The sequence below is a fragment of the Serinus canaria genome, chromosome 7 (assembly GCF_022539315.1).
Source record: "Serinus canaria isolate serCan28SL12 chromosome 7, serCan2020, whole genome shotgun sequence".
In the NCBI taxonomy this organism is placed as follows: Eukaryota; Metazoa; Chordata; class Aves; order Passeriformes; family Fringillidae; genus Serinus; species Serinus canaria.
Window position 1 is genome coordinate 6,325,965 of NC_066321.1, and position 23,550 is coordinate 6,349,514.

At 39.5% G+C, this 23,550-nt stretch overlaps 1 protein-coding gene across 7 annotated transcripts in view; it reads right to left on the reverse strand.

Annotated features, from left to right (window-relative positions):
* Positions 1-23,550, reverse strand: part of R3HDM1 (R3H domain containing 1) — a 79,692-nt gene that overhangs the window by 36,154 nt on the left and 19,988 nt on the right. For 2 of the 7 annotated variants that reach the window (XM_050976894.1, XM_050976889.1), the window contains exons 2-6: positions 14,729-14,937; positions 13,664-13,874; positions 6,452-6,493; positions 5,917-6,006; positions 586-700 (exon numbers count right to left, since the gene is read on the reverse strand). In XM_050976894.1, coding sequence (XP_050832851.1) covers positions 586-700; positions 5,917-6,006; positions 6,452-6,493; positions 13,664-13,834 — 418 coding nt within the window. In that variant the 5' untranslated portion in view covers positions 13,835-13,874; positions 14,729-14,937. Of the gene's footprint in view, positions 1-585; positions 701-5,916; positions 6,007-6,451; positions 6,494-7,777; positions 7,883-13,663; positions 13,875-14,728; positions 14,938-23,550 lie in introns of those variants that run through there. The other 5 variants (XM_050976888.1, XM_050976890.1, XM_050976891.1 and 2 more) reach the window with 4 other exon arrangements.

The following is a 23,550-nucleotide window of genomic DNA, read 5'->3' on the forward strand; positions in this document are numbered from 1 at the left end:
CAGCACACAGACTGTAACCTTAATCCAGAAGGCAGGAATATTTAAGTGAAAACATTAAAACGTGTTCTTTTTATTTATATAGTTCTACCCTTACTCCAAAACTTTACTGAAAAAATTCCAGATACTATCAGAATTAAAATAAACAAAGGAGAACACAGATGCCTGTTGAATGAGGATCAGAAAAAGTACAAAGGGAGCTGAGCCACTCTCACTTCAGTTTCACAAGTCCTGTAACAACAAAGCCCTGGAACAAGACAGGAGCTTCCACTGACTCGTAAAGTCAGCTTAAAGAACACTTGGACACTACTGAGACAACACAGCTGGTTTTTATGCTGCTCTGCACACTCAGACAGGATAGAAAGGAAAAGCATTTGCTGGAGTGTCTGATGAAGTCTCTAAAGCTCTTTTTCTTTGGGACCAATTCCTCCTCTAGCTCAAAGGTGCCTGATCTATTTGCTTCATTTGCAAATAAAATTTAAAAAAATAACGCAATGTTTATGCAATTAAGACCTAGAAGCAGAACTGTATTTTCATATGTTCTTCATCTATACAGTATATTGAATAATACAAGGAGAGAGAGCAAACCTCTTGATAACATTTTTCTGGACAGTTTATCACTGCATTTTTCCTTTTCTGATTCATCTTTTGCAGGTTTTTCTTCTTTTTCAAAAGACTGTGACAACTGGATCTGAATTTTCTCCTGTCAAAAAGTAAAAATCAGTCACCACACAAATTATTTCAAACAATACCTGCAGGAGACCTGTTCTTTACTATATTACCTGCAAAATAATAAAGCAACAACAAAAAAAATTGTTTACATATTCTTTCTGATTCCACGTGCTCCATGTTACCACACAATGAAATTATTTATCAGTAAATCAGAGTGAACAGAGAAGGCATAGAAAGGATCACAGACATTTTAGGATTTACACACTTCCAGGCCCTGAATGCTATTGCAAAACGAATTCAAAGTATCTTACTCCACACATGTAAGAAAATATTCTGGTTTTTCAGATGTATAAATTTTATACTGCCTCTATATTTTTAAGTCATGTCTCATCCACAATGCTTTTTTCCTCCCCATTCTTCACAATTCTTTACTGTAAAAGCTTGTTTCAAGTTTTGATTTGGTTCATACCAAGAAAAAACAAAACAAACCAAAAATTTCTAAGACCAGCATTTCCAGATCTACAAAAGGGGGAAATATTTACAGTACAATAATACAAGGCAAAGTTTGCAGACCTGTCATCAAGGCTTAGTTTCATAACTTCCTGTGTATTTTGATAGAGTAGGTTTGTGTGCAATCACCTCAAAATCTGTGGTTTTATACCAGTAGGTGAACTATTACAAAACCTGTTTCTCAAATAGGGCAAAAAGTTTCCCTCTGAAATTAATGACATAATGGTCCCCTAAATACCCTGAACAGTGCAAGACTGCAGTTTGTTTTTCATGCCCCTTTACTGTTTCAGAAGGTTGTGTCAGTGGAGGACCAACACATTTGAGACAGCCAGAGCCAAGGAGTTTGGGAGCAATGGAGTCACCATGCCTGAGGGACTCCCACGGGAGCAGTGGCCAAATCCCATCAGAACCAGACTCCCCTGTCACCTTGCCTGTCCCTCAAATGACAGCTCTGCTCCCCCAGATGCCAGCTGAGTCCATGCTGTCACCTCCACATTTCTGACAACATCTAATCCTTCCCATTCCAGAGAACTGCCCCTCATGCACTCCTGCCTATCCCTCTTCTGCCCTGCACCTTACTCCTTTCCCACACAAGTCCTTGCTCTTCCCTCAACCCCCTTCTTACCCACATCCAGGCTCTTGTTCTAAGCTCTGCTCTTGTGTCATTGCACAGCCTTGATCTCACCCGTGGAATGCAGCCAGAGTTAAATTTAGCCAGGATCCACCAGGCTGGAGCCTGTTCACGTGCCCAGCCCGCAGCCACTCCTGCCTGTGCAGGCACAGGGGGAGCCCTGCACCACCCAGGCTTTGCCCAACAGGAGTTCCCATCTGCAGATCTGGGGCCACAACTTTTTCAAATGAGGAAAAGACAGTTACTGAGAGATTTACCAGCTCTCCCTTTCATTATGACTTTTCCCCAAATAAACATTCCAATTAAACTTCCTAATTCATGAACCTCCACTAAACAACAACTCAGTGTCAATGAAGCCTTCTCAGCTTTGGACAGGATCTATAAGCACATCTGAAAAATACCATCCCCAGTCACCAGCAAGGAACTCTCTCATCTGATTCTTTCCTATCTTGAGAATTCACTTGGCTACAAACCTAAAGGAGTCCAGAACAAGTCTTTGCATTCCTTGCCTCATAAACCTGTGTGTAATTCAAATGAACAACTGATTTGTCACTACAAAATGCTCTATACTCACCATTCACCAAGTAGCTGTGTAACTTTTACTTGAGAAAGAAATGTTTCTGTCCTATTAAGAAATTGTTCCTGACTTGGATTCACCAATATGTTATCCTCCATGTTACAATAACACTCTACAGAACTATCAGTAAATTAAGGAAATTTTCATGGTCTGACGTTTCTTCACTGGAAAAGTGACTGCAACTTCTAAACTCATTTCAAGTAATGCACACAGCAATAGTTTAGTCAAAGGATCTCAGCAAGTAATCATTTTCATACTTCCTTCCCCAACAAGAGCTAAAAAAAGGAATCACCATCTGAACAGCCAGTTCTGCTACTACCACCAGCTCTACTTCAAAGTGTGATACACCAGAACTGGGTACCAAAGGGCACTTTCTTGTGATTTTGTGCTATAAAAACTGTAGCATCTAATTAAATATGACCTACTTGACTGGAAAGCTGCTGAAAAATCTTTTAAGTTCTCTTCCCCTACAAAACTCTCTTAATCCCACCCTGTTTGCAGCAGGCCTCTGCTGGCATTTGGACTGAACAGACTCCTCGCCCTAACTCTGATCACTCATCCCAAGCCCTCATTGTAGAAGAGGAAATTGTCACCAAATTTTGATTAAACAAGGAAAAAGCCGAACAAACAGGAAAACATCCCAAACCATCAAAACCTGATAAATCCTGCCAGCTTAACACATTTGGGGAAAAGGTAAGAATTTATCTCAAAGGCCTACATGCTGAGGCTGGGATTTCTACCAGAAAAACCAACATAAGTCAATAGAAACTAACATTATATCCCCTTGCCTTCTCCTCCCACTCCCTCTCCATTGGGCTATTTTACTTTGCTTAGAAAGTTCAACCTTTTGAAGATTTATTTATTTGTTATTCCCAATAACAACTGCCATTCATATGAAAACAGCTCTTCCTTAGAAAGGGCTGAACTGGATCACCCTTTGCTAGTGCTTGTACTTTGTATTGGAAAATAGAGTCAGAACAATCTGATGTTTACACAAATGATGGCAAGAGAATATAGAGTTAGTGTTACAAAGATAAAAGATCAGACACATCACAGTTATGTTCTTCCTCTCACAATAAATTTGTAAGCTCATACTTTCACAGTACCTTTTAGTAAAGGGCTGCCAGTGCTTTTTAACAAGTATCAAAAATAAGCAAGGCTCTTATCTAGGTTTCTCAGGAAGAAGCAGTATCTTCCTTCATGTTGCAATTGAAAATAGAAACATAGATCAGAAAGCAAATTCATGTGCTTGAGACAATTTATTTGGTCTGTCACCCTCTTCCATCACAGCCTTCTGAGGAGAAGCAGCCAGTGGTGCCTTGCTAAGTGCCTCCTGCACCCACCTGTGTCAGGAATTTCACGCTGCTAGAGCTGCTGGTGTGAAGGGGTGACTGATGAACAATCACAGACAAGACCATGGAGTTATCCCCAAATTCACACTATCACCAGCAACATTATCCTGAATTTAATCTGTCTTGTGTCTTAAAACTAAACTGGAAGCCACTTTTTAGTTGCAATCAGAGATACAACAAAGCTGTGACTTCCAGGAAGGAGGAGCATCAGAGGTGAATCTCCTGCTGTAGAGGCACCTGCGAAGGCAGGCTCTTCCTTCTCCAAGCCACTGGACCTCCCACACATCCCAAGCATAATTAATGCTTCAGAATATGGGGCTGGAGGCATATTAGTCCCTATTGCAGCAGCTGATTGGCACATAGGAAGAGCTGTCCCATAGATAGTTTGGGAAAGGAGGGAAAATAGGTGAAGAAATTGCCTGTGTGAGTTGTTACAGAGGGTCATGGGAGACCTGTGCCCTACAGGATTGCACTCCAGCATCAGAACTTGTAACAGATTGCCACTTCCAACTCTCCAACATATTTCTCCACCCTCCAGGGAAGAACTAAATTTGTTCTAGCAATCATTCTCTGCACAGCTATTGGGATTCATAAGCCATTTCTTCTACATTACTGCTTCCAAAGAAAACTCACAGCTAGCTCTAATTTTGTTCTTAAGGCAATCTGCTTTCTGGTATTCCTTTTGTACAAACTTACATTATCACACAATCCAATTCATTCTGCAGAACCAGCCCTGACATCCCTCCTGCTGCTGCAAGGACTCCTTTTAAGGGCCACCTGGCAGCACAGAGCTAGGAACAGATTCTCAGAGGACTTGGCCACAAACACAACCTTATAAATGTCTGACTTTAAACCATTCAACACATGGTCTTGTGTAGTGCTGGAGGTTGGAAAATCCTAATGCCTCTTATGTTGGAAATATACCATTCATGATCAGTCCACCAAATCAGGTTTCTGTCTTCTTCTAATTTGCTACAGTGACTGACAGAGTTAAACCCCACTGCTTCAGACTGAACAACTCAGCCTGACCAGATCTCTCAGTCTATTTTTTTATCTTATGGGAAACATCACAAAAGCTCTGTAAATCATTGTAAACATCAATAACTCTTCTGTTGGCTTTTAATCCTTTACTCTGCAACCTGTTCCAAACCATGACTTAGATTTTCATCATGGTAGCAGGCCCAGTATCTGAATTCCTCTAGTCAACAATTCGAATTCTGCTATATTAATAAAAGCCTACAAAAATACTATTTTCTTATTTTTCCAAAGGAATAAAACCCCCGCAAACCTGGAGGGTTTTAGTCCAAACCCTGCTTCAGTCTCAAAAAATTTTAATTAGCTTGACAAAAACCTACATGAGCTCTCAATGTCCATCTTTCCTCAGAACTGAATTCCCACCTCTCCAGCAAACCCCCTCACATCCTGCTTTCTACTGCTTCCTTTAGCCAAAGGCAGACTTTTCACAAAAGCACAGTTTAGAAGCTTTTCAATAACAGCAAAGGCCCATTTCTGTTTTGACAGGCATGAACTAACCCAGAGTTTTGATGGGACTCACTCATGCACAGAACTAAAGCCAGCAGCAGGGTTTTGTTCTGAAAATACAGACTGGTATAGAGGTAAAGTCAGGAAACATGGATTTTGTTTAAATTCTCTAAAGTAATTTTACATATTTTATTCAGCAGGTAGGAATTTCTGTAAGTGTGTTCAATAATTTTAATAGATGAATTCAGATTTACCTCAGGCAGGTATTACAGAGCTACCAGCAACGGGGACTAATATGCAGAAATTCAGTTACAACACCAGAAATCACAACTGTTTCCATTTTCAAAATGTACAAAGACAATAAATTAGGCTCCATAATAATCACAGTGTTTCTGTTTTAATAATTGCAGACAGCACTTAAACAGTTTAAGAGTCCCTCAAGTGCACTGTTGGACTAACAAGTTAAAATAACTGACAACCCCCCTCTTTCTACCCACAGATATCAGCTAGTATAGCTCAGAAAAAACAAAGCAGCAAATTCTGCATCTGGTATTATCACCTCCATTAGATCAGTAGTTAAAAAAAAAAATTAAAAGCAGAAGGTATCCACATATTTAAAGAATACCCAACAGACTTTCTTTTGAACAAGAAGTTACTTGAAATTGTTCCAGAAACTTCAGTAAGGTGATTTTTACCTGGAGGTCCTGGGATATTTCAGCTGTGGGAGGTGGTGGATATTCTTCACATACAGCAAGGCTCCGAACTAACTTTAACTTTGTGTTTGACTAAAGGAAAGTATGTAAAATTAACATCTATGGCTTATAAAAGATAATATAAATATACCATAAGCCGTTATTTTTTTATTCATTATATGAAAAACAAAATGGCTGAAAACAGCATTTTTCATGTTTTCAATAGAATAAATAATTCCCTTTAGAAAGAAAATACCCAAGCAATTGCAGCTTTTGAAGGCACTACCAGCACAATAGAGCACATCTAAAGAAAAGTAAATAAAATATTGGGAAAGTGTTTCTCTCCATAACAATAAAAAGCCACCAAAAATATAAAGGCAAATCACAAAAGCAAACAACTAGGCAAGACAAAAATCCAACAGAATAAAACAAAGCTACAATGCCAAAAAATAAAACTAAAGGCACTTTCCACAAAGTAACGAAGCTGCACCAAGCATGAAGGGCTCCCTTCGCATGCCAGCACGCCGGGCTACCGTACCTTGGACCTTTTGGCCGTCTGTCCAAAGGACTGCGCTGGCCGCTGGCGACAGGCACAACAGAGAAGGGTTACATTAGCTCAGTGGCACAAGTTTGTTAATGCACAAAGCTGTACAAGAGAAAGCTTTGACAGTTAGCACTGACACGGGCAGATCTGTGAAAGGAACAGCAGGTGCTTTGGGCTGACGGATTCGGAGCTCTCCCACTTTCATCAGTCTTGTCCTTGATTTCCCTTCTTCATTTATCAACAAGAGATATCAGAGCACTTTCACAGAAACCAAGCTTTATCCTTGTTCAGTGGCATCCAAGCAGTTTACTCCCTCAGCCAGCTCTCAGCTACACTTTCAATTCTTGTTCCCTAATTTCCTTGGCAACATGACATAGTTTTTATAAATTTTCTTCCTATTCCTGAAACCTACCTAGAAAAATCATATTAAAAAAAGGAAAGCGTTGCCTCTACCAAGGGAACAGGAAACAGATGATAACCTATCATAAGCAGCTGAAATCATGTGGGGTTTTTTTCTTTCATCTTGGGACCTATACAAGTATATTTTAAAATGGGCTACTGATCTCTTGTTTTTCTCTTTCATTTAGTAATTTACTATGAATTAATATACTTTTTCTCCTCCCAGAGCCATTTTAGTAACTTATGCAATAATTTGCTTTTTCCTCCCAAAGCCCTTCTTCTATTACAATTCTTCCTTAAAAAACAATTACCAGGCTTTTACTACAGTATGCACAGCTGAAAGGTACATTTGAATCAACAAAAGCATTTAATGATTTGTTAACTGCATAGTTAAAACCACCTCAAGCCTCAGTGCAGGTAGCACAAGAATAGAAACATTTAGAGTGGCATCACATAATTTAAGTACTGGTTTCCCTGGAGAACTAAAACTGATGAATAGACAAGCTTTTAACAGAACAGGTTTTAGTAAGCACAGGCCTAATATTTGTAAGGAGAAATTAACATCAGTAATGCAATTTCAAATGTTGTTTAATGGACAATATTTCTTCCTTTAAAATGGAAACTCAATAGAAATTCCACTGGAAAACTCCATAAATGCAGCTCTCCTTGCCTTAGCTCACAGGAGATGTCTATCAAGTGCCTGAACTTAGCAGGGCATACAACACCACTAAAAAGACACCCACCTACAGCAAAGAGCTCTATACTGTGTAAAGGCAGAACTGCTTTTTCTCCCATTTTCCTCAAATCCCACATGTCTATTTTGGATGTTGCACCAGCTCAGCTGAAAAGCAGCAGAAGGGGAGCTCATTTCACTATGTAACAGAATTTTAAATAGCTGCACTGAAAACTAACTGAACTCACCACCAGCTGTTCAAAGGAAGCTTGCTGAGATTTTGAGCAGCAGAGACAGTTCAAATGCTTCCATACCTGGAACCATTCAGACTCTGAGTTTTACTGTTTCCATACCTGGAATCACACAGAGACTTTGAGTTTTTCTGTTACGTGCAAAATATGTTTTCCTTTCCATCATCTCCTCTGAAAGCATTCCTTGCATTCTGAAAGCTGATGCTGCATATCCCTGGCAAAGTTTCTGTTACACCAAGCTACTAAATTTCAAAACCTGGATGATTTCCCAAGCTCCTATCAATTACTCCAGCCTCAATCAGCTTAGGTGTGTTCAAATCAAGTAGTGCAAATTTAAAGTCCCATCAAGACTGTCAGTGGAGTCCTCAGTTCACTGTCAAGAGGCAGAAGAATCTATACTCAGGCAATTGTTTATCTTCTGCAAAATTTTGCAAGCTTTGAAGCCAGTACATAAGCCAAAAGAACGTATGGAAGCAAACACCCCAGATCCAGATTTGAGAAGGCACAAGAGGGAATTCAAGCCAGTTATACACGACATTGAGCTCACTAATTAGGTAAGTCACACATATTTCAGTTATTTTTAAGAGTGATTAAAAAAAAAAAGTGGAAGAAATGGTTGCTGAGACTAAACATCAATAATATTGGGGAGAGCTGGAGGGCCACTGTAAGAGGGAGATTTTCCTTCACAGATGAGACAAGTATAACTCTACCCATCGTATTCAAACTTCTCATCTAGAAACAACTGCCCTGTCCAACACTCCTGTGATAGATGTGGACTCCTGGCTTCCCTGTGTGACTTTAAGGATGTCAACACAAAATCCCAGTCCCCAAGACCCAGCTGTGACTGTGAGCAGTAAGCACCACACACATGTCACAAGTGAGAAGCACTGGCACAAAGCTGGTGGGGCCAGGCTGCAGGGACAGCTCAGGTGAGCACAGCTCAATGGTGCGAGGTCTGGCCTGGAAGTACAAACCTCAAATTCCTCTGACACCACCAGCAACTGCACTCTCAGAGCTTAGAGATGGGTGGGTACAAGCCAATGATTCCTTTCTTGGACAAAACCACACTGACAGAGGATGACACCACTTTCACTGGAATTCTAGGACAGCAGGAAGCCAACGCACACTGTAGCTGTTAATGCACATTTTCTCTCTTTTCAGGCCCATGAGTTTTATCTCTGTCCTAATTTCTCTGCATTTATGAAGTTTTGCTCCTACAGAACATCTTTATGTTCCCCATTTGTGAAAAATAATTTCTAGCTCATTTAGAATATGCAATCCTTGGTGAGTGCAAATTAGGCAATTTCTTTATATTTGCAGCTCTCAAAGACTTTCAATGCCTTAAGAAAACACTGTGTTAATGAAAGCCCTATTTATAGCCATTATGGGCAGGATTTCAAGACAGTGTTTAAAAGCATGTATTCCCAATAATTGCATAATGAAAATAATGATTAGGTTCTTGCCTTTGATAAAACCCCACCAACACAACTTTTAAGACCAGCGACTATGCTACATTTCCAACTGCAAAATAAAAAGGGAAGTAAGACAGCCTTTATCAAAAACATATAAATAACCAGGTTTTCAGTAGGAGTATTTGCCTACTTTATTTTTTCCTAAGTACCTCACCAGATAACATATACTAAATGCAAAGTAAAGATCTGGAGCTGTTACATGCCTTCCTCCATCATCACTGGGCTGTCTAAACAAGCTGGATAAAAACAGGTCAGGCACAAGATGGCAAACTCAGACGTGTGAAAGGTTTTGTGAGAAGGGGTTTTATTTCTGAAGTACCATTTGGGCATTTCTGAGGATAGGCATAACATGACAAACCTCAACAAGAGTGTTCTAAGGACATTCAGTTTTTTACCTTTCTGCAAAATTAGGTCTCAATTTTAAATCCAGTCAAGTGCTGCAGTCCCAAGAACCATGGATAGCTTTGGAATGCTGAGGGAAAGAACAGCGTGGTCCATGGTTACTTTCTGTCCTGCATTACTGAGCAGTGACAGCAATTTTCCATGACACAGTACAGGATGACTGATGGAAAAATTGTTTCACCCTTGGACATGGAGGCAGCTCAAGAACAAGAGAATCTGCCCAATCATTTATCTATTCAAAAGTATTACATTCCATATTTTCGAGACAAAGACAGGTAAATCCTGGCAAGACCAAAACAGCTGGGAAGAGGCAAAGAAAGACTTCAAAGAACTTCAGCTGTGAAACTGAGAGGGAAGCTCAAGGTTTATGTTAGTACGGAAGGAAGATGATGTCTCTTCCTTTCTTGCAGGAAGAGAGATGTCAAGTTGCTAAGTCAAAAAAAAAATTATCTAACTGCCCCAAAGGACAAGGATATCTGCTTAATTAGCATAAAACAAAATTAGAATTACACTCATTCAACACAACACATTTACCTTGCCTTTATCATACAGTAGATGGGTACAACCCTGCACTCACGCCATGAGGCTTTCTAATAATAAACATAAGGGACTATCTTGCAGGATAAATCCAGGATCTTTAATTTGTTGTCACTATTTCCTGCAGCTTTGTCCTTACAGTGGATGACACTGTCTCACCACCCAGAGACAGAGGCAACACAAACCCTGTATTCCAGCTACTTCTGAATTCATTGGTTGGCACTTGGCCTGGGTAAGATGAACAGGTAGGAAAAAAGTGACTGGTGAACCACAACCCTTTTGATCACAAAATCCACCATAGTGCTGATGTGCACATGACTTCTGTGAAAGTACTTTTCATAACAGTGCCTCTTGTCTCCAGTGCCATTTAAATAACACTTGAACCTCACTGCAAATATGCCAGTTTAGAAATGTTCTCTATATCAGTAACACTACTTTTGCACTTAAAAAAATTGGGAGTGCTGACCATGTACTCTAGGTATTTTCCTCATTCACATTGTACCTCCAACATCAGACACAGCAGCCAATCAGTTATTAATGCAAAACTTCCAAATAATCTGGAATTTACAACCACAGTTGCATTTCAAAATATAACTATCAGTTTCTGAACTGTGCTGTTCCAGACCCATGCCTGAATTCAATGGCCCGTGATAGGTTCATGCAACACATTCTATCTGATCATTCAGAATCCATTCATAAGAGCATACAGCAATGGAAAGAAGGTGTAGATCAAAGTTGATGATGGGACATGGTTAGATGACCTACTCAATAAACTGAGCATTAAATTTATCATTGAGCATTCCATTTATGGAATGTCAAGCTCAGACAGCGGAAAAATCATAGTCTGTTTCTTCCTTGGCTGTGAAGAACCCAAAAATGAAGTGATAACTGTACTGAGGAATGTGACAATGTGTGATTGTCATTAGGTACCAAACCTATTCTGCCACCAGGGAGGAGAGCCAAAACCAACCCCCACACAACCCCAATGACCAACCCATGCTCTGAAGCACTCAGATAGTAAACAGACGTACACAACAAATTCCAGTCAGTTTCTGATAATCTTTTCTAAATTTGTCAGAAAATTCTTTGCTCTTTTTCCCCACCACACAGTAACATTTAACCTGCACTTACTGACAGGTACTATGTCCACTGAAATTTCACCAAACTGTTTAACCATCCATTAGATAAAAACTTCCTGAATACTATTGTTCCACAAGGGTTTTTTTACTGTGGACAACCCCAAATTTTTGTTTTGTATTTTAGCATAAAACATGCTTTAAATGGGAAATCCTCAAATATGAGACATATATTTGCAGTGGCAGCCTCCACAGTACAAGTGACATTAACTCCTGCAGATTTCAGTAGTTGCAAGGGGCTTGCTCACAGTAGCCAGGTTCCATTTGATAACTGTCTGTCTTCCTGCCACTCTGGAAATCTGCCTCCTCAGCCTCAGTTTTGAATTAAACTGCCCATGTAACATCAATGTTCTGAGTCTGATGGAAGCTCCAAGACACCACACTAAATGCACTGACAGCAGAGCTGTTTCTATCCAACAGCCTTCCCCACACAGAGTCCAGTCCATTTTGTGGATGTGAGATAATCACTTCAGCCACCAGCTCTTGCTCCTGAACAAGCACCCAGCCAAGCAATGAACCCCCTGCCAGCCCACAGCCCTGGCAGCACTGGCAGGTTCATTCCTCTGCACTCTGATGAGACAGCAGCAGTTGTTTGCAGAAAGCCTTATTTCTTACTTGGCACTTGAGTCTCATAGAAATTTCCACACTAAAATTTGTTAAATAAGAAAATGTGAATGAGACTTTTCCAGATTACTGAACTGCATGAAAAAAACTAAACTGTAGATTAATTTTTAAGGCTCAGTACTAGAATATTCCATTAATTAAAAGAAAATACCAGCTCAGCTATATCTCCCAGCTTTTCAGTAGCAGTTATTTCTCATGTTACAGGAGAAATATTTCATTTCAAGGATTTATTTTTTCCATAAAATTATCTATTTACACTGATGCCAGCCTTAATAAAGCCAGCAGATATTAAAGTGTAAAACTATTGTTATTGCAGTGGTCTACAAGATTTATCTGGAAGCAATTTAACACAGCAGATAAAGCTTACTTTACTCAGTGGAATATTGAATTGTTAGTCTTGAACAAAACTACTCCCCAAAGAACCTTTTACTCAAATCTCAATAACAAGAATCTAATAAGCTACTGTCCTGTTTTTGCAACCCACAAGAGATCTCTCAGATCCCAATCAGGATTTTTATAAAAAATTTGTTTAGTATTAACCCACAGACACAAAATTCCTATATACAACAAGAGGTTTTTGCCAAACACAAGCTTCTGTGTTTCCTTTTACAAATCTGGCCTGTTTTGTAGGTTGTGTCAGAAATTTTCAGTTGCTTTCCTGAACTCCTCCCCTCATGTGAGCTGCTTACAGTCCTCAGTGACCAGGTGGGCAGCCTCAGCCAGGAGTGAGCTCTCTGGTCCCACACCTAAATCTCAGATTAGATTAAATGTGCTGCCACAAATTCCTAACCCTTCCTTATCAGTGTGTTCTCCATTGACACAAGGTATTTTCACACTATTTGCTTTGCCTCCTTCTCACTTGAAATGTGATGCCACAATTTCCTTAGAGGTACTTCCTTTCTCCCACCTCCAAAAGCCATTCATTTATATGCCTCAGCTTTTCAGTGTGTGCACAAGGAACTGCCTCACTTTCCTACCTAAAAGTCACCTACCAAAGCTGTCAAGCAGTGAAGATCAGAGAGGAGAAGGTGCAGGGAGTATCTGCTGCCCACCAAGGCAGGATGATGCTCCCCAGCTCATTCTGCAGGTGGCTGGGGCAGCACCCAGACCTGCTGGCCTCAGGAGCTCTGGATCCCTCTGGCTCTTGGGGATCTGGATTACCTACAGCTGATTACTTCAGCCTTATGCTGAACAGCTCTGCTGGAAAATCTACATCTGAGCCACCTGTAAAGTGCAACAGCTCAAAAGCCCTGGGCTGGCCACCCCTGCCCAGGGCAGACAGGCCTGGCTGAGCTGCAGCACCATGTTCAAAGCAGCAACACAGCACACACAGCCCAGCTCCAAACTCTGTCTGGATTCAGCAGCAGCAAAAGCCAGCCTGAGTTTGTTCCTTGCTCTGCTACAATGAAAGACTTCACATATGCACTCAATGAAACACAAACATGGGCAAATTGTCTGGTTCCCAGCAAAACCACTCCTCTACTTCACAGAATTAAAAATGACTGAGTCACATTTAGATGAGTATAAACAGAGAAGTGGGACAAAGGAGGAGAGAGGAAGCAATAATCATCATATTTGCTTCCCTAAAACCAACAAAGTTTTCCTCACTGTACCAAAGAAACATATAAGAGGATCAAGAGAATGGAGAACAACAAGACACAGACTTATTTAACATGATATACCAGTGAAGAATAAAGTGAAAAGCTTCTTACCGGCATATTGTTTTTGTTATCAGGACAATTTTCATCCTTTTCCACTTGAATCTCTTCCTGACTTCCTGATTTTTTTAGGTTTTCAACTGGGTCTGTAACTTTAAATTCAGCTTCTGTACCCTTCATTGCATCAGTTTCATCTTTTACAGTAAGAATATCAGACATCCTCATTAGAAAAGGTTATTTTAAAATTCTACAAGAAATATGGAACCTTTAGGACAAAGAAAAAGTTAATTATTGAGTAATTTAAGATTTTAATTAAAAAGCCACCCATACCTAAACAGTTATCCAAAATAAACATTATTTTGCAAAAAGGATCCCTGCTCTGCTAGGACACTTTTTTCAGTCTTGTATTAGAAGGAATGATTTCTTTTAACCACTTTTATCAGTGGTCTGTAACAGCAGACATCCACACAAACAAGAATTGAGAGCTACACTCTTGGATAACAATCACAGATTTTCTCTTCCACATTTTAAAAATAAACACCTGAACATTCAGATACTCCAAATCAAACTAGGCTCCAACAGAAACAAGGCAAGATTTTTCTCAAAGGAAAAGAAAACTACATATAGATTTATCTTAAAAGGGTTGGAGTAAATAGATGAATCATAACACCCCAGGTGTGCAAACACTCATAAATTTAATGAACTTTTAAAGTTTCCTTTTTGACAGGTAATAACTGGTCAAGTTCTGAATGCAAGAATTATCTTACTACAAACTGTAGCAAAACTAGTCTTAACAAAATTAAGCAATCTCTCAAAAATAACAAAGAAAAAAACAAGCAATTTAGTAATTAAGATAATAACCATGATCAGCAATTACAATTTATAATAATAATAATTTTAAATGCTATATAAAGATAACTAATAATTAAACCCAAAATTTTCCATAGGAAATAAGAAACACAATTCCTTGTCATTGTTCAGCTACTGCAAGACGTAAAATCAAGGATTTTCCATTTCCTACAAGAAAAAAAGAATAATATCTAAACGCCTAAACTCCTTCATAAGAAACAAATAACAATCCAGTAGTGTTCTGGAAAAGCTTAGTGTTTGATTTAGTACCTGATATGTCCTAGAGTTTGGGGATTGTGGTCTCCCACAAAAATAAAATAGAATAATCCGAAGATCCTTTTCACAGTTGTCAGCCAAGATGTCAGTTGTGATGAACCAGCTGGAATCTGGCAGGAGGAGTCCCATGTCCTTATCCCCAGTGTAGAGTCCTGGACAGAACTGTTTGGTCTTGAATTAGCAAGAACATCCCTTTTGAATGCCTGAAAAATCAACAAAGAAAATGCATTATACTTTTATTAGCTGTGGAAGGGGAGATGGAACATGATGACACCTAAAAGCTTAAATAGTCATTTTAAGTAAAAAAAAAGAAAGGAAAAAAAAAAAAAGAAAAAAGAAATCAATATTTGTCATATTCAGCCCGCTTGCTCTATCTAGCAGCAGTAACAGTTTCATTGGATGTCCAAGACATTTCTGCATTACAGAGTTAACAAGTAGTCATAATAAACATTTTGTTGGCATTCCTGAAACTCTGTTTCTATAAACAAGCAGGTATCTTCCCAAAGAGTCTGAAATATGCAGCCCAGCAGGTGTGGAGGAGTAACAGGCCATGAAACTCACAAATGGCTGACAGCAGAACAGTTTTTCTCTTTGTTGGAGTTAATCATCTATGAGCACAACCCATAAGCCCTGTTTTGGGCTTCTGCAATCACAGAAGATGGCTTTACTTTATTCAAGAAAAAAAATTGCCCTGGAATGAGGATTTAGACATTTTTGCAAAACTGATGATTTTCCATCTTCTCTCTTTTTCAGAGCTGAGAAACAAGTAACAGCACCAGCCCCAAGGAAGCATTTGAAGACCAGGCCAAAGCTCTAAGAGCAGAGCCAGTGGAGCCCTGGGAGCGCCTGGTGATGCCCAGCTCCTCCTGCTTCCTCGCAGGGGAGATTACAGCCTGGTTACAACCACTGCTCCAGAGCTGAAAAAACACAGTTTGGTGAGAGATGAGGTACTACAGACATCTGGAGTACTGAAATTTGCTACAAAGCACAGAAAAGAAAGATAAAAGATGGGCTATGATTCAGGCCTGGAAGAGATCCTATTTACCGAATCTAATGGAGGGGAAAGGATTACAGATGAAAGAAAAAACTGGAAATAAAAAGATGCAAAAATGCAACAAAGGATATCCTGTATTGTTGGTTGTTGAGGTGTTTTTTCCAGACAATCCAGATGCTAATATAAAATTTATTAAGAAGCTCAGAACCTTTGCAGTAAACAAAACTTGAATAGTGATGCTGTTTCACTTTGTTGACTGACATGTGCTTTTTACAGTATTTAGATAAATGTTAAAAAACATTACAGGCTGAAGACAGCTAAACAAAACCCAAAACATTTATGTCTAGTTGCAAATCTAATACTGCAAAGTAAGTGCAATTTAATTACTACTCCCTATGCAAATCACAAAGTAATGATAATCAATATCAAGTTTTTCTTTGATTCTATCAAATACACTAAGAGCTCCTGTCCAATTGCAACACCAATTTAAAAACACATAACAGCATACTCAGTTACCTTAACACAGTCTGCAAATATCCTTGCTTACCTAGGTCAAGCCAGGAAACTGATGCACAAGAAAAGTCCTTATATTTCCTATGACAAACTAAGTGCAAATTAGTTTATAACTTGTTCTGAACAGATTTGTCCCTGCAGATAGATTTAAAGTCTGCAGATTTCGTGCTAGATATCCTACTGTCAAAGAGATAGAACTGAGGAAATGCTGCTGAGCTCCAATTCACACAAAAAAAAATCTCAACTTTGGGTTCATAGAATGGAGCTATTTTGAGTCAACTGGAATCACCATATGTGCATCTATGAGTAAATGCCAAACCCTGTGCTTCACACTAGCAGCAAAGCACACAGAATAGAAAGATGAATCTTTGCTTACTTGATTATTTTTTAATAATACCAGTCATAGATTCATTGAGATTGGTAATGCAACCTTATGTTTGTGATCTGCACCTGTGGGTTTAAGTACTTAGATAACATTCCATCCCTGAAATTTCCTCTAATTCAGCCAGTTTTCATAGCTGAGATAATCTGGTTCTAGTTTCTAAACTTCCACAGACTGGATAACAAAAAGATTTAAGGAATTTTATGTGCTGCAGAATGAGTGGGGGAGCAAACCACAGCCTATCCTTATTAATCCCACCTCTTTCACCTCCCCATACAGCTGGATGTTAATTTCTTGTGTCCCATGTAGGACAGGTAAAAGGAGAAAAAAAGCAGGGTGGCAGTCCTTAGGAGCTGCTCTGTTTTTTAGGGAGAAAATAGGGTTTGGTAGGCAAACTGATTAATTGAAACAAAATCCCAGCACTGACTTTACACTGGATTGCAATACAGACCAACATAATATTTGCAGATTTTCATAGGAGGGACACAAATGAGGTTCTGCCCTAAAATTATCCAAACAGTTGAAAGGACTGAATATTAGGGGCAAAGCATTACCTGGGTTTGCAACTAAAAGCTCAAACAGCTCACAACACGTCTCATGAAAGAGAATCTACCAATTCTAGTATCTTTTATAGGTGACAAAAATAGACACCTACTTTAGCAGAGAGGAAGTAAAAGGACTTGCATGTAAGAGTGGAGGATAAATGTCATACCTATGTTCTTCACCCTCAGGACTGCTGTTGCCACCTAAATACTCAGAAGTGAAATGTACATTCTTCTTCATCACATTAGCAACATTATACCCCAATATTCATCCTAAAATCTGCTAATCCTCCTTCCAACAAGTGGTCACCACTTTGTCTATGCAGCTACTCTCCCCTTTCAGAGGGAAAAGTGTTATTACCAGGTGAGATGATGTCCAGTACTGCATAGATACGAGCTTTGCAGTCAGAAGATCAGAAAAATCAGTCAGTGCTGTGCTCTTACTGCTTTATTTTGCATAACCTAGAGGATAAGTCATAAAAAACCCTAATAGATCAAGCAAAGTCATTCCTGAGTTTTATGATGGCAGCCTCCTGAATCTCGATACATGAAAAACCACTGGGTCCCTCATTTTGGGTTCTGACTTGAAAATTACCATACATAAACCCACTAAAATGGCTTGTAATGAGCAGAGATATTTCTGGGAAGAGGATCTGGGATCTACTCCACTTAATCCAATTTCTCTAAGAAGCATCAAGAGTTCCAACTCCTTGTTAGCAGTGTAGATGAAGATAGGAAGCTTTGCACTGCCCGTGACAGAAGAAATCCATTCTTTTTCTTCTAAAGAGACAGTAAAAGAGGGTGATATTTTTTCTTCAATTATTGAAATCATTGTTGTCAAAAGACCCCAGGAATGACTGTTAAATAAAATAACTTATATCAATCAAATTCAGGGCAGAAAATAGGATTAGAAGGGTGGGAGTGAAAAAAAAAAAAAATCTATGTTCAACATGCTAAGTGGACACACTTTGGAAAGGTAATGTGGAAGGATGAAGTGACACTTTATTTCTTAAACAATTGATAAATTAACAGAATTCCTGCAACCAACAAACACCAGCCTCTTCCCACAGCTTCCCCAGCAAGTTTGTACACAACTCCCTCCTTCGAGTGGAAGAACTGATGGATGAATCCTCCAAACTCTGCGGGAAAAGTATTGCCTAACCCCTGACATAACAGTAGTATAAACCTTTCTTGGATGCAGAAGTGCTTAATTTTCTTTTGGAGAAAAGTCAGGACCTTTCCTAAGAAAACAGATTTTCGAAGATTCATATAAGAAACCTGCAGAACAAGAGCTTTTTGCAGCTGCTTTTCACATCAATTATAGAAATAAATCTATATTAACATCATAACCTCAGGGTTCCTGCGACTGGAACTCTCCCCACCAGCTGAAAACACTCAAAGTTACATATGTTGCTTTGTTAGGGTGAAAGAGGAAAATGTTTATACCTTAAGCAGAAAGGTATCAATCAAAATTATCTTAATAAAAACTATGGGTGAAAGTAAAAAAAATTACTGCATCCAGCTACTGCTTAATCCCTGCAGAGCACTGCCTACACACAGCTCTTGGTAGCAATTCATTTTGGCAAGATGTCTGAGACACCCAAATCAAGGGCGAACTCATAAAGGGGAGCTCCTGCTTCTTCCTCCTGCTCCCTACAGCCTGTGCCCCACAGTCTCCAGGTGTAGTCCCACCTCCACCTTTCCACCCGCTCTGGTGTTTGCTGAACTTTTACATGGCATGATTCCCTGTGAGAAGTGACCCAGAACCATGAAGTTCTTTGGCTAGGGCAGGTTCTGTTGGGCTGAAGAGCTGTGGAGGTGCACAGGACATTTATGGGAGCCCTAGGCAGCAGAACAAAGCCCCAGGAAGAAGAGCAGCAGCTGTACAGCTCTTTCTGCAGGGGTGACTTTCAGCTCTGCCCCAGTAGCTCCAGTAAGGGCATTTCAACACCACCAGCCCAACTCAAATAAAGCAACCAGAAGGTGCAGATTAATGTTATTATCTAGTAGCTGAGAGCCTGGAGATGAATCCTGAGACAAAAGGTGGAAAACCTGACAAATATCTATATTTGGAACAAATTAGTTCCCCCAGGAAACTTCTGTTAAGGCAGAGGTGGGAAAAGGACTGGAGAAAAGTGCCCAAGGTGATGAAGGACAGCAAAGGAGAAAAAACAAACAAAAGCAACCACACATAACCTTGAAAATCCTGACTGGGAGAGCAAGGGAGGATTCCAGAGGGAGCAACAATTCTCCTGCCCACAAACAGACCAGGCTGTGCTCATGGATGATCCAAAAGCCATATGCTAGGGTCTCCAAGTTTGCTCTCCCTAGTAACTAGTGCCTCAGTGGTCCAAGGTGTTAAAATATACTACCCAGCACCTGTAAAAATGTAGCAGCTGATACTATGACTGCCATTCATTTAACTGAAAATTCAAAGCAGCCTTGTACAATTATCAGAAATATAAACTAGAATTATGCAGAGACAGCTGTTCCCTGTTTCCAGAAAAGTCAACACACTCCTGCTTTTTGCTTGTCATGACTAAAGTTTGAGACCCATTAAATGACCAACTAGGGAGTAAAGAGTTCTGGCCTGCCTACTGAACTCTGATATTGTGTGCAGGTCTGATCTTAATTAAAACAATTATTAGAAACAAACAAATGAGAAATTGGTCCACTTTTGAAGCATGAATCTAAAAGATTCCCTAGTCTTGTTTACTGGAAAATGCTATACAAGTGAATCCATGCTGCAATGATTTAAATACACTTAAATCAAAGATTTATGCTTTTCTTGATGATGTTATTTACACAGATTTTGAAGTTCTACATGAATCAGTTAACAACTAAATGCTATTTACTCCATTAGTATTAGAAGATACTTCTTATTTGATTCAATTTACCAAGGTACTTAGTAATCAGATTTTCAAAGGAAGAGTATGATAAACCAGAATACAAAAGTATCATGTGCAGCTATTCTACCTCCTCCAAAATTAATTAGGGACTGAATGCATATCACTGTCTGTGCACATTATGTCCTACTACCAAGTGTAGACATCATGAAAAAAATTAACTGGACAGAAATAGAACCAAATGCACCAGAAGCCATTTGCAGACTTTCTCAACAAAGTTTCCTCCAATTTGGAAGGAAAATCCCCCAAAAGTGAGCCAAATAAAAGGCTATCCCAGGTTTTGCTCTAGCTCATCTTGCTGCAATTTTACAGAAGTGATCTGCTCTCCTGTACTGTCCCCTGCCCCTCTGTCAGAGGTGCTGCTCCAGCAGCAGCAGAGCACAGGTTTACTCTCCATTCCTCCCTCCCTGAGCTCACAGGGATTGGCATTGCCTGCCCCAGGGCATGGCTGGGCACCCCTGGGACCAAGGCACCACCACCCCACCTCCCCTCACTGGCATAGCGTGGAGAGAGGAAGGAAAGGCAGAGACAACCTTAAAGCACCAGAACACACCTGTCAAACATCCACTCCAGACAGACACCTCAGCACACACGGTGTCCTTTGGACAACAATAATGCTGAACATTAGAAAAAAACCCTGAAACTTGCCCTCAGCCTTCTTAAATACCTTCTTTTCTTTACTGGGACATTTTGCATTCTACAACCTCTCTTATAGAGCAATATAGTGTCCTTCTTTTTCACACTCAGGGCCTCAGATAGGACACTACCACTGCTCATGAGACAGTTGACAGGCTGTTAAAGAGGACACCTTTCACAGGAATAGGCATGTGAGAAGCCAAGGTGTATTATTAGCAACTATCCCTCCCCCTCCTTTTATATTTTAAATTCTGAGCAATACTCTAAGGCTCTTTAATCCTGCCTCACCTTCTCCTGTGAGTTCACTCCTGAATGCAATAAAAACACTGAGATGACAGTGACAAAGAATACCAAGATAATTCCTTCAGGAATGTAGCTGCATAAATGAGAATAAGATATTTCATGACAAGCAAGACTAGAGAAGTCTTTTATTCTACATATTGACAGGAAACTGCAGTATCCAAATACCTGTGGAAATCAGGAGTTTGTTGAAATTTATTATCCATAAACTCAAAAAATAAAACTTGAAATGTACCCTGAAAAAACTCTGCCACTACCCAGTGCTTCTTCAGAGTGCTCTGGTCCCCATGAGGCTCAGCTGTTCCATTCTGCACAAAGCACTGTCATTCCTCTTAGTTCCCTTCTTGCACTTCCACCTTTGATACAAATGATCAGAGCCAGGTACATCAAAGGAAGTAAACACCTTTGGTTTCCTCCTGGAAAATGAAACAGTTCTCTGGATGTAGCTCCTGCTACAGTGGAACATGACAAAGGGATTCTTATAAGGTACTTCCAGCTCACTATTAAATCTGGCAGACTACAGCACAGTTCTTTTCACCATTTAGAAAAGGAAGAGGTTGGACATACTAGGATACTACCTAAGGAAAAGACAATCCCACAACAGTTCTTGTTTTGACTAGAGGAGCTACCCAGCATGAAGAACAATGGAAGTCCAAGTTGCAGGGTTCCTGATAAAATAACAGTTCTAGCATTGAACAACCTGTGGTGGATGAAAACCAGCCTGGCTAACATTCACATACTGTTATTATAAAACACAGCTCTGTGGCTAGGCCACCCTCATTAAGGTAACAAAAATAATCTTAAATGGTTTATATACTATTTAAAGTTGTAGCTCTATTAGGATCTATTCTCACTTTTTTTTTTGGTAGCTTTAGAGAGAGAAGGAAAAAAATAATTTCCCAGACAGACTTCAAAACAGTTCACTGAACACTATTTTTTATATAATTGTCTCCTGGCAAGCATCTGCACAGGGTAACATACCTTGGCAGACAAAAGCCATTTCAGCTTGAACACTGTTAGAGCATTAACCTTTCCAAAATGCCATACCTCAGAGAGAGCAGAGCATTAGGTTAGTGGAAAATCCATCTGTTGAATGGCTAAGCCTCTCGTCCCCCAAAGAACACGCCTGTCCAAAGGCATGAGGAAAGAACTATTTAGAAATGCTTATGAAATACAGCATGACATATCTTTAGTTTTTGCTAGCATGGTTCTGTTGGCTTGGGAGGGGAGAAATGAATGCCCTTCTCACATGACATTGCTGTACCAGCAAAAGCTCTGTAGAAACAACTATGCTGACGAAGACTTTGTTGGCTTAGCTTTCATCATTCAGAGAAACCCAACTGACAGCAGAAAAACTCCTCCCGGCTCTTGAGCCATCTCTAGGGCTGATATTCAGAAAAATCTGTGTCCATGTGCCCACACCAGCACCCTCCCACAACTTGCAGCCATTTTTTCCTTTGAGCAAGCCCTAAACCTGCCCTTGCTCTCTTCACCTTGTTCATATTGCATGGTCACCCATCATCCTTTATCAGCTCCTTTTGACATCTTGCACATTTTTTTTTGCACAAATTTTCACTCACTTTTAACTATACCTTTAGAAAGCTTCCAACAATTCTAAGAAATGCACACATAATACAAAATACCCCATAGCACAAAAGTCTGCATCACCATATAATCTGTTTAATATTTATCTGTATGTATCTATTTAAAATCCCTTTAAGTCATAAAGTCAGTCAGATCACAGGGCCAAACCCAAACTATCTACCTGTTTTCAACTATCAAATAGCAACAGTTGTCTTATTAAAAACAATCCTTAAAAACTGAAGAATCATCTGTTATTACATCATTCTCTGAAGCCTCATTTCTAGAGTCAAGGCCTTAAAATGGAATAAGAGTAACAATATGCTTTCTTTGTGTCAATTGGAAATCAATAGTCTGGGGAAAAAACACTTGGTTTTCTCTTTATGAGGATGTTGATGCTTGCTAAAAGGTCAGAGGTTTTATAGCACAATAAAGTACAAGTATAGCCTGAGATGTTTACAGTTGCTTTTAAATAAAAAAATTGGAAACTTGTTTTATATTACCCAATTGTAAACTAACCAAAGGTATCTTCAAGAATCTTTTAAGCTTAGCATTGGTTAATTTTGGTATATTAGAAACAGTCCAGAAGTAAGAGAAAATAAATATTTTAAGTTCAGATGATGTAAAAAATCATCTTGGGTACTCAAAACACTCCATAGAAAACACATAAGATCAAACAAATTCATGCCATCTACAAGTCCCCAGATGATGCAGTAGCAAACTAAAACCTTAAAATAGTCAAAGATTGATTTTTTTCCCCCAGCTATTTTAAGTAAATGAACTGAAGCATTGCCTTTGACTATTTCTAGTGGAGATCCGCCAAACAGCAGCTTTCTTAAGACACAAATCTCCATTTCATTTAGAAAACAGCCATCCACAACTGCATACAGCACCTAACAATTTTCTGTACATAAATCAGGTTTCATTCTTAGAATATCTAAGCTAACCATCATATTTCCATC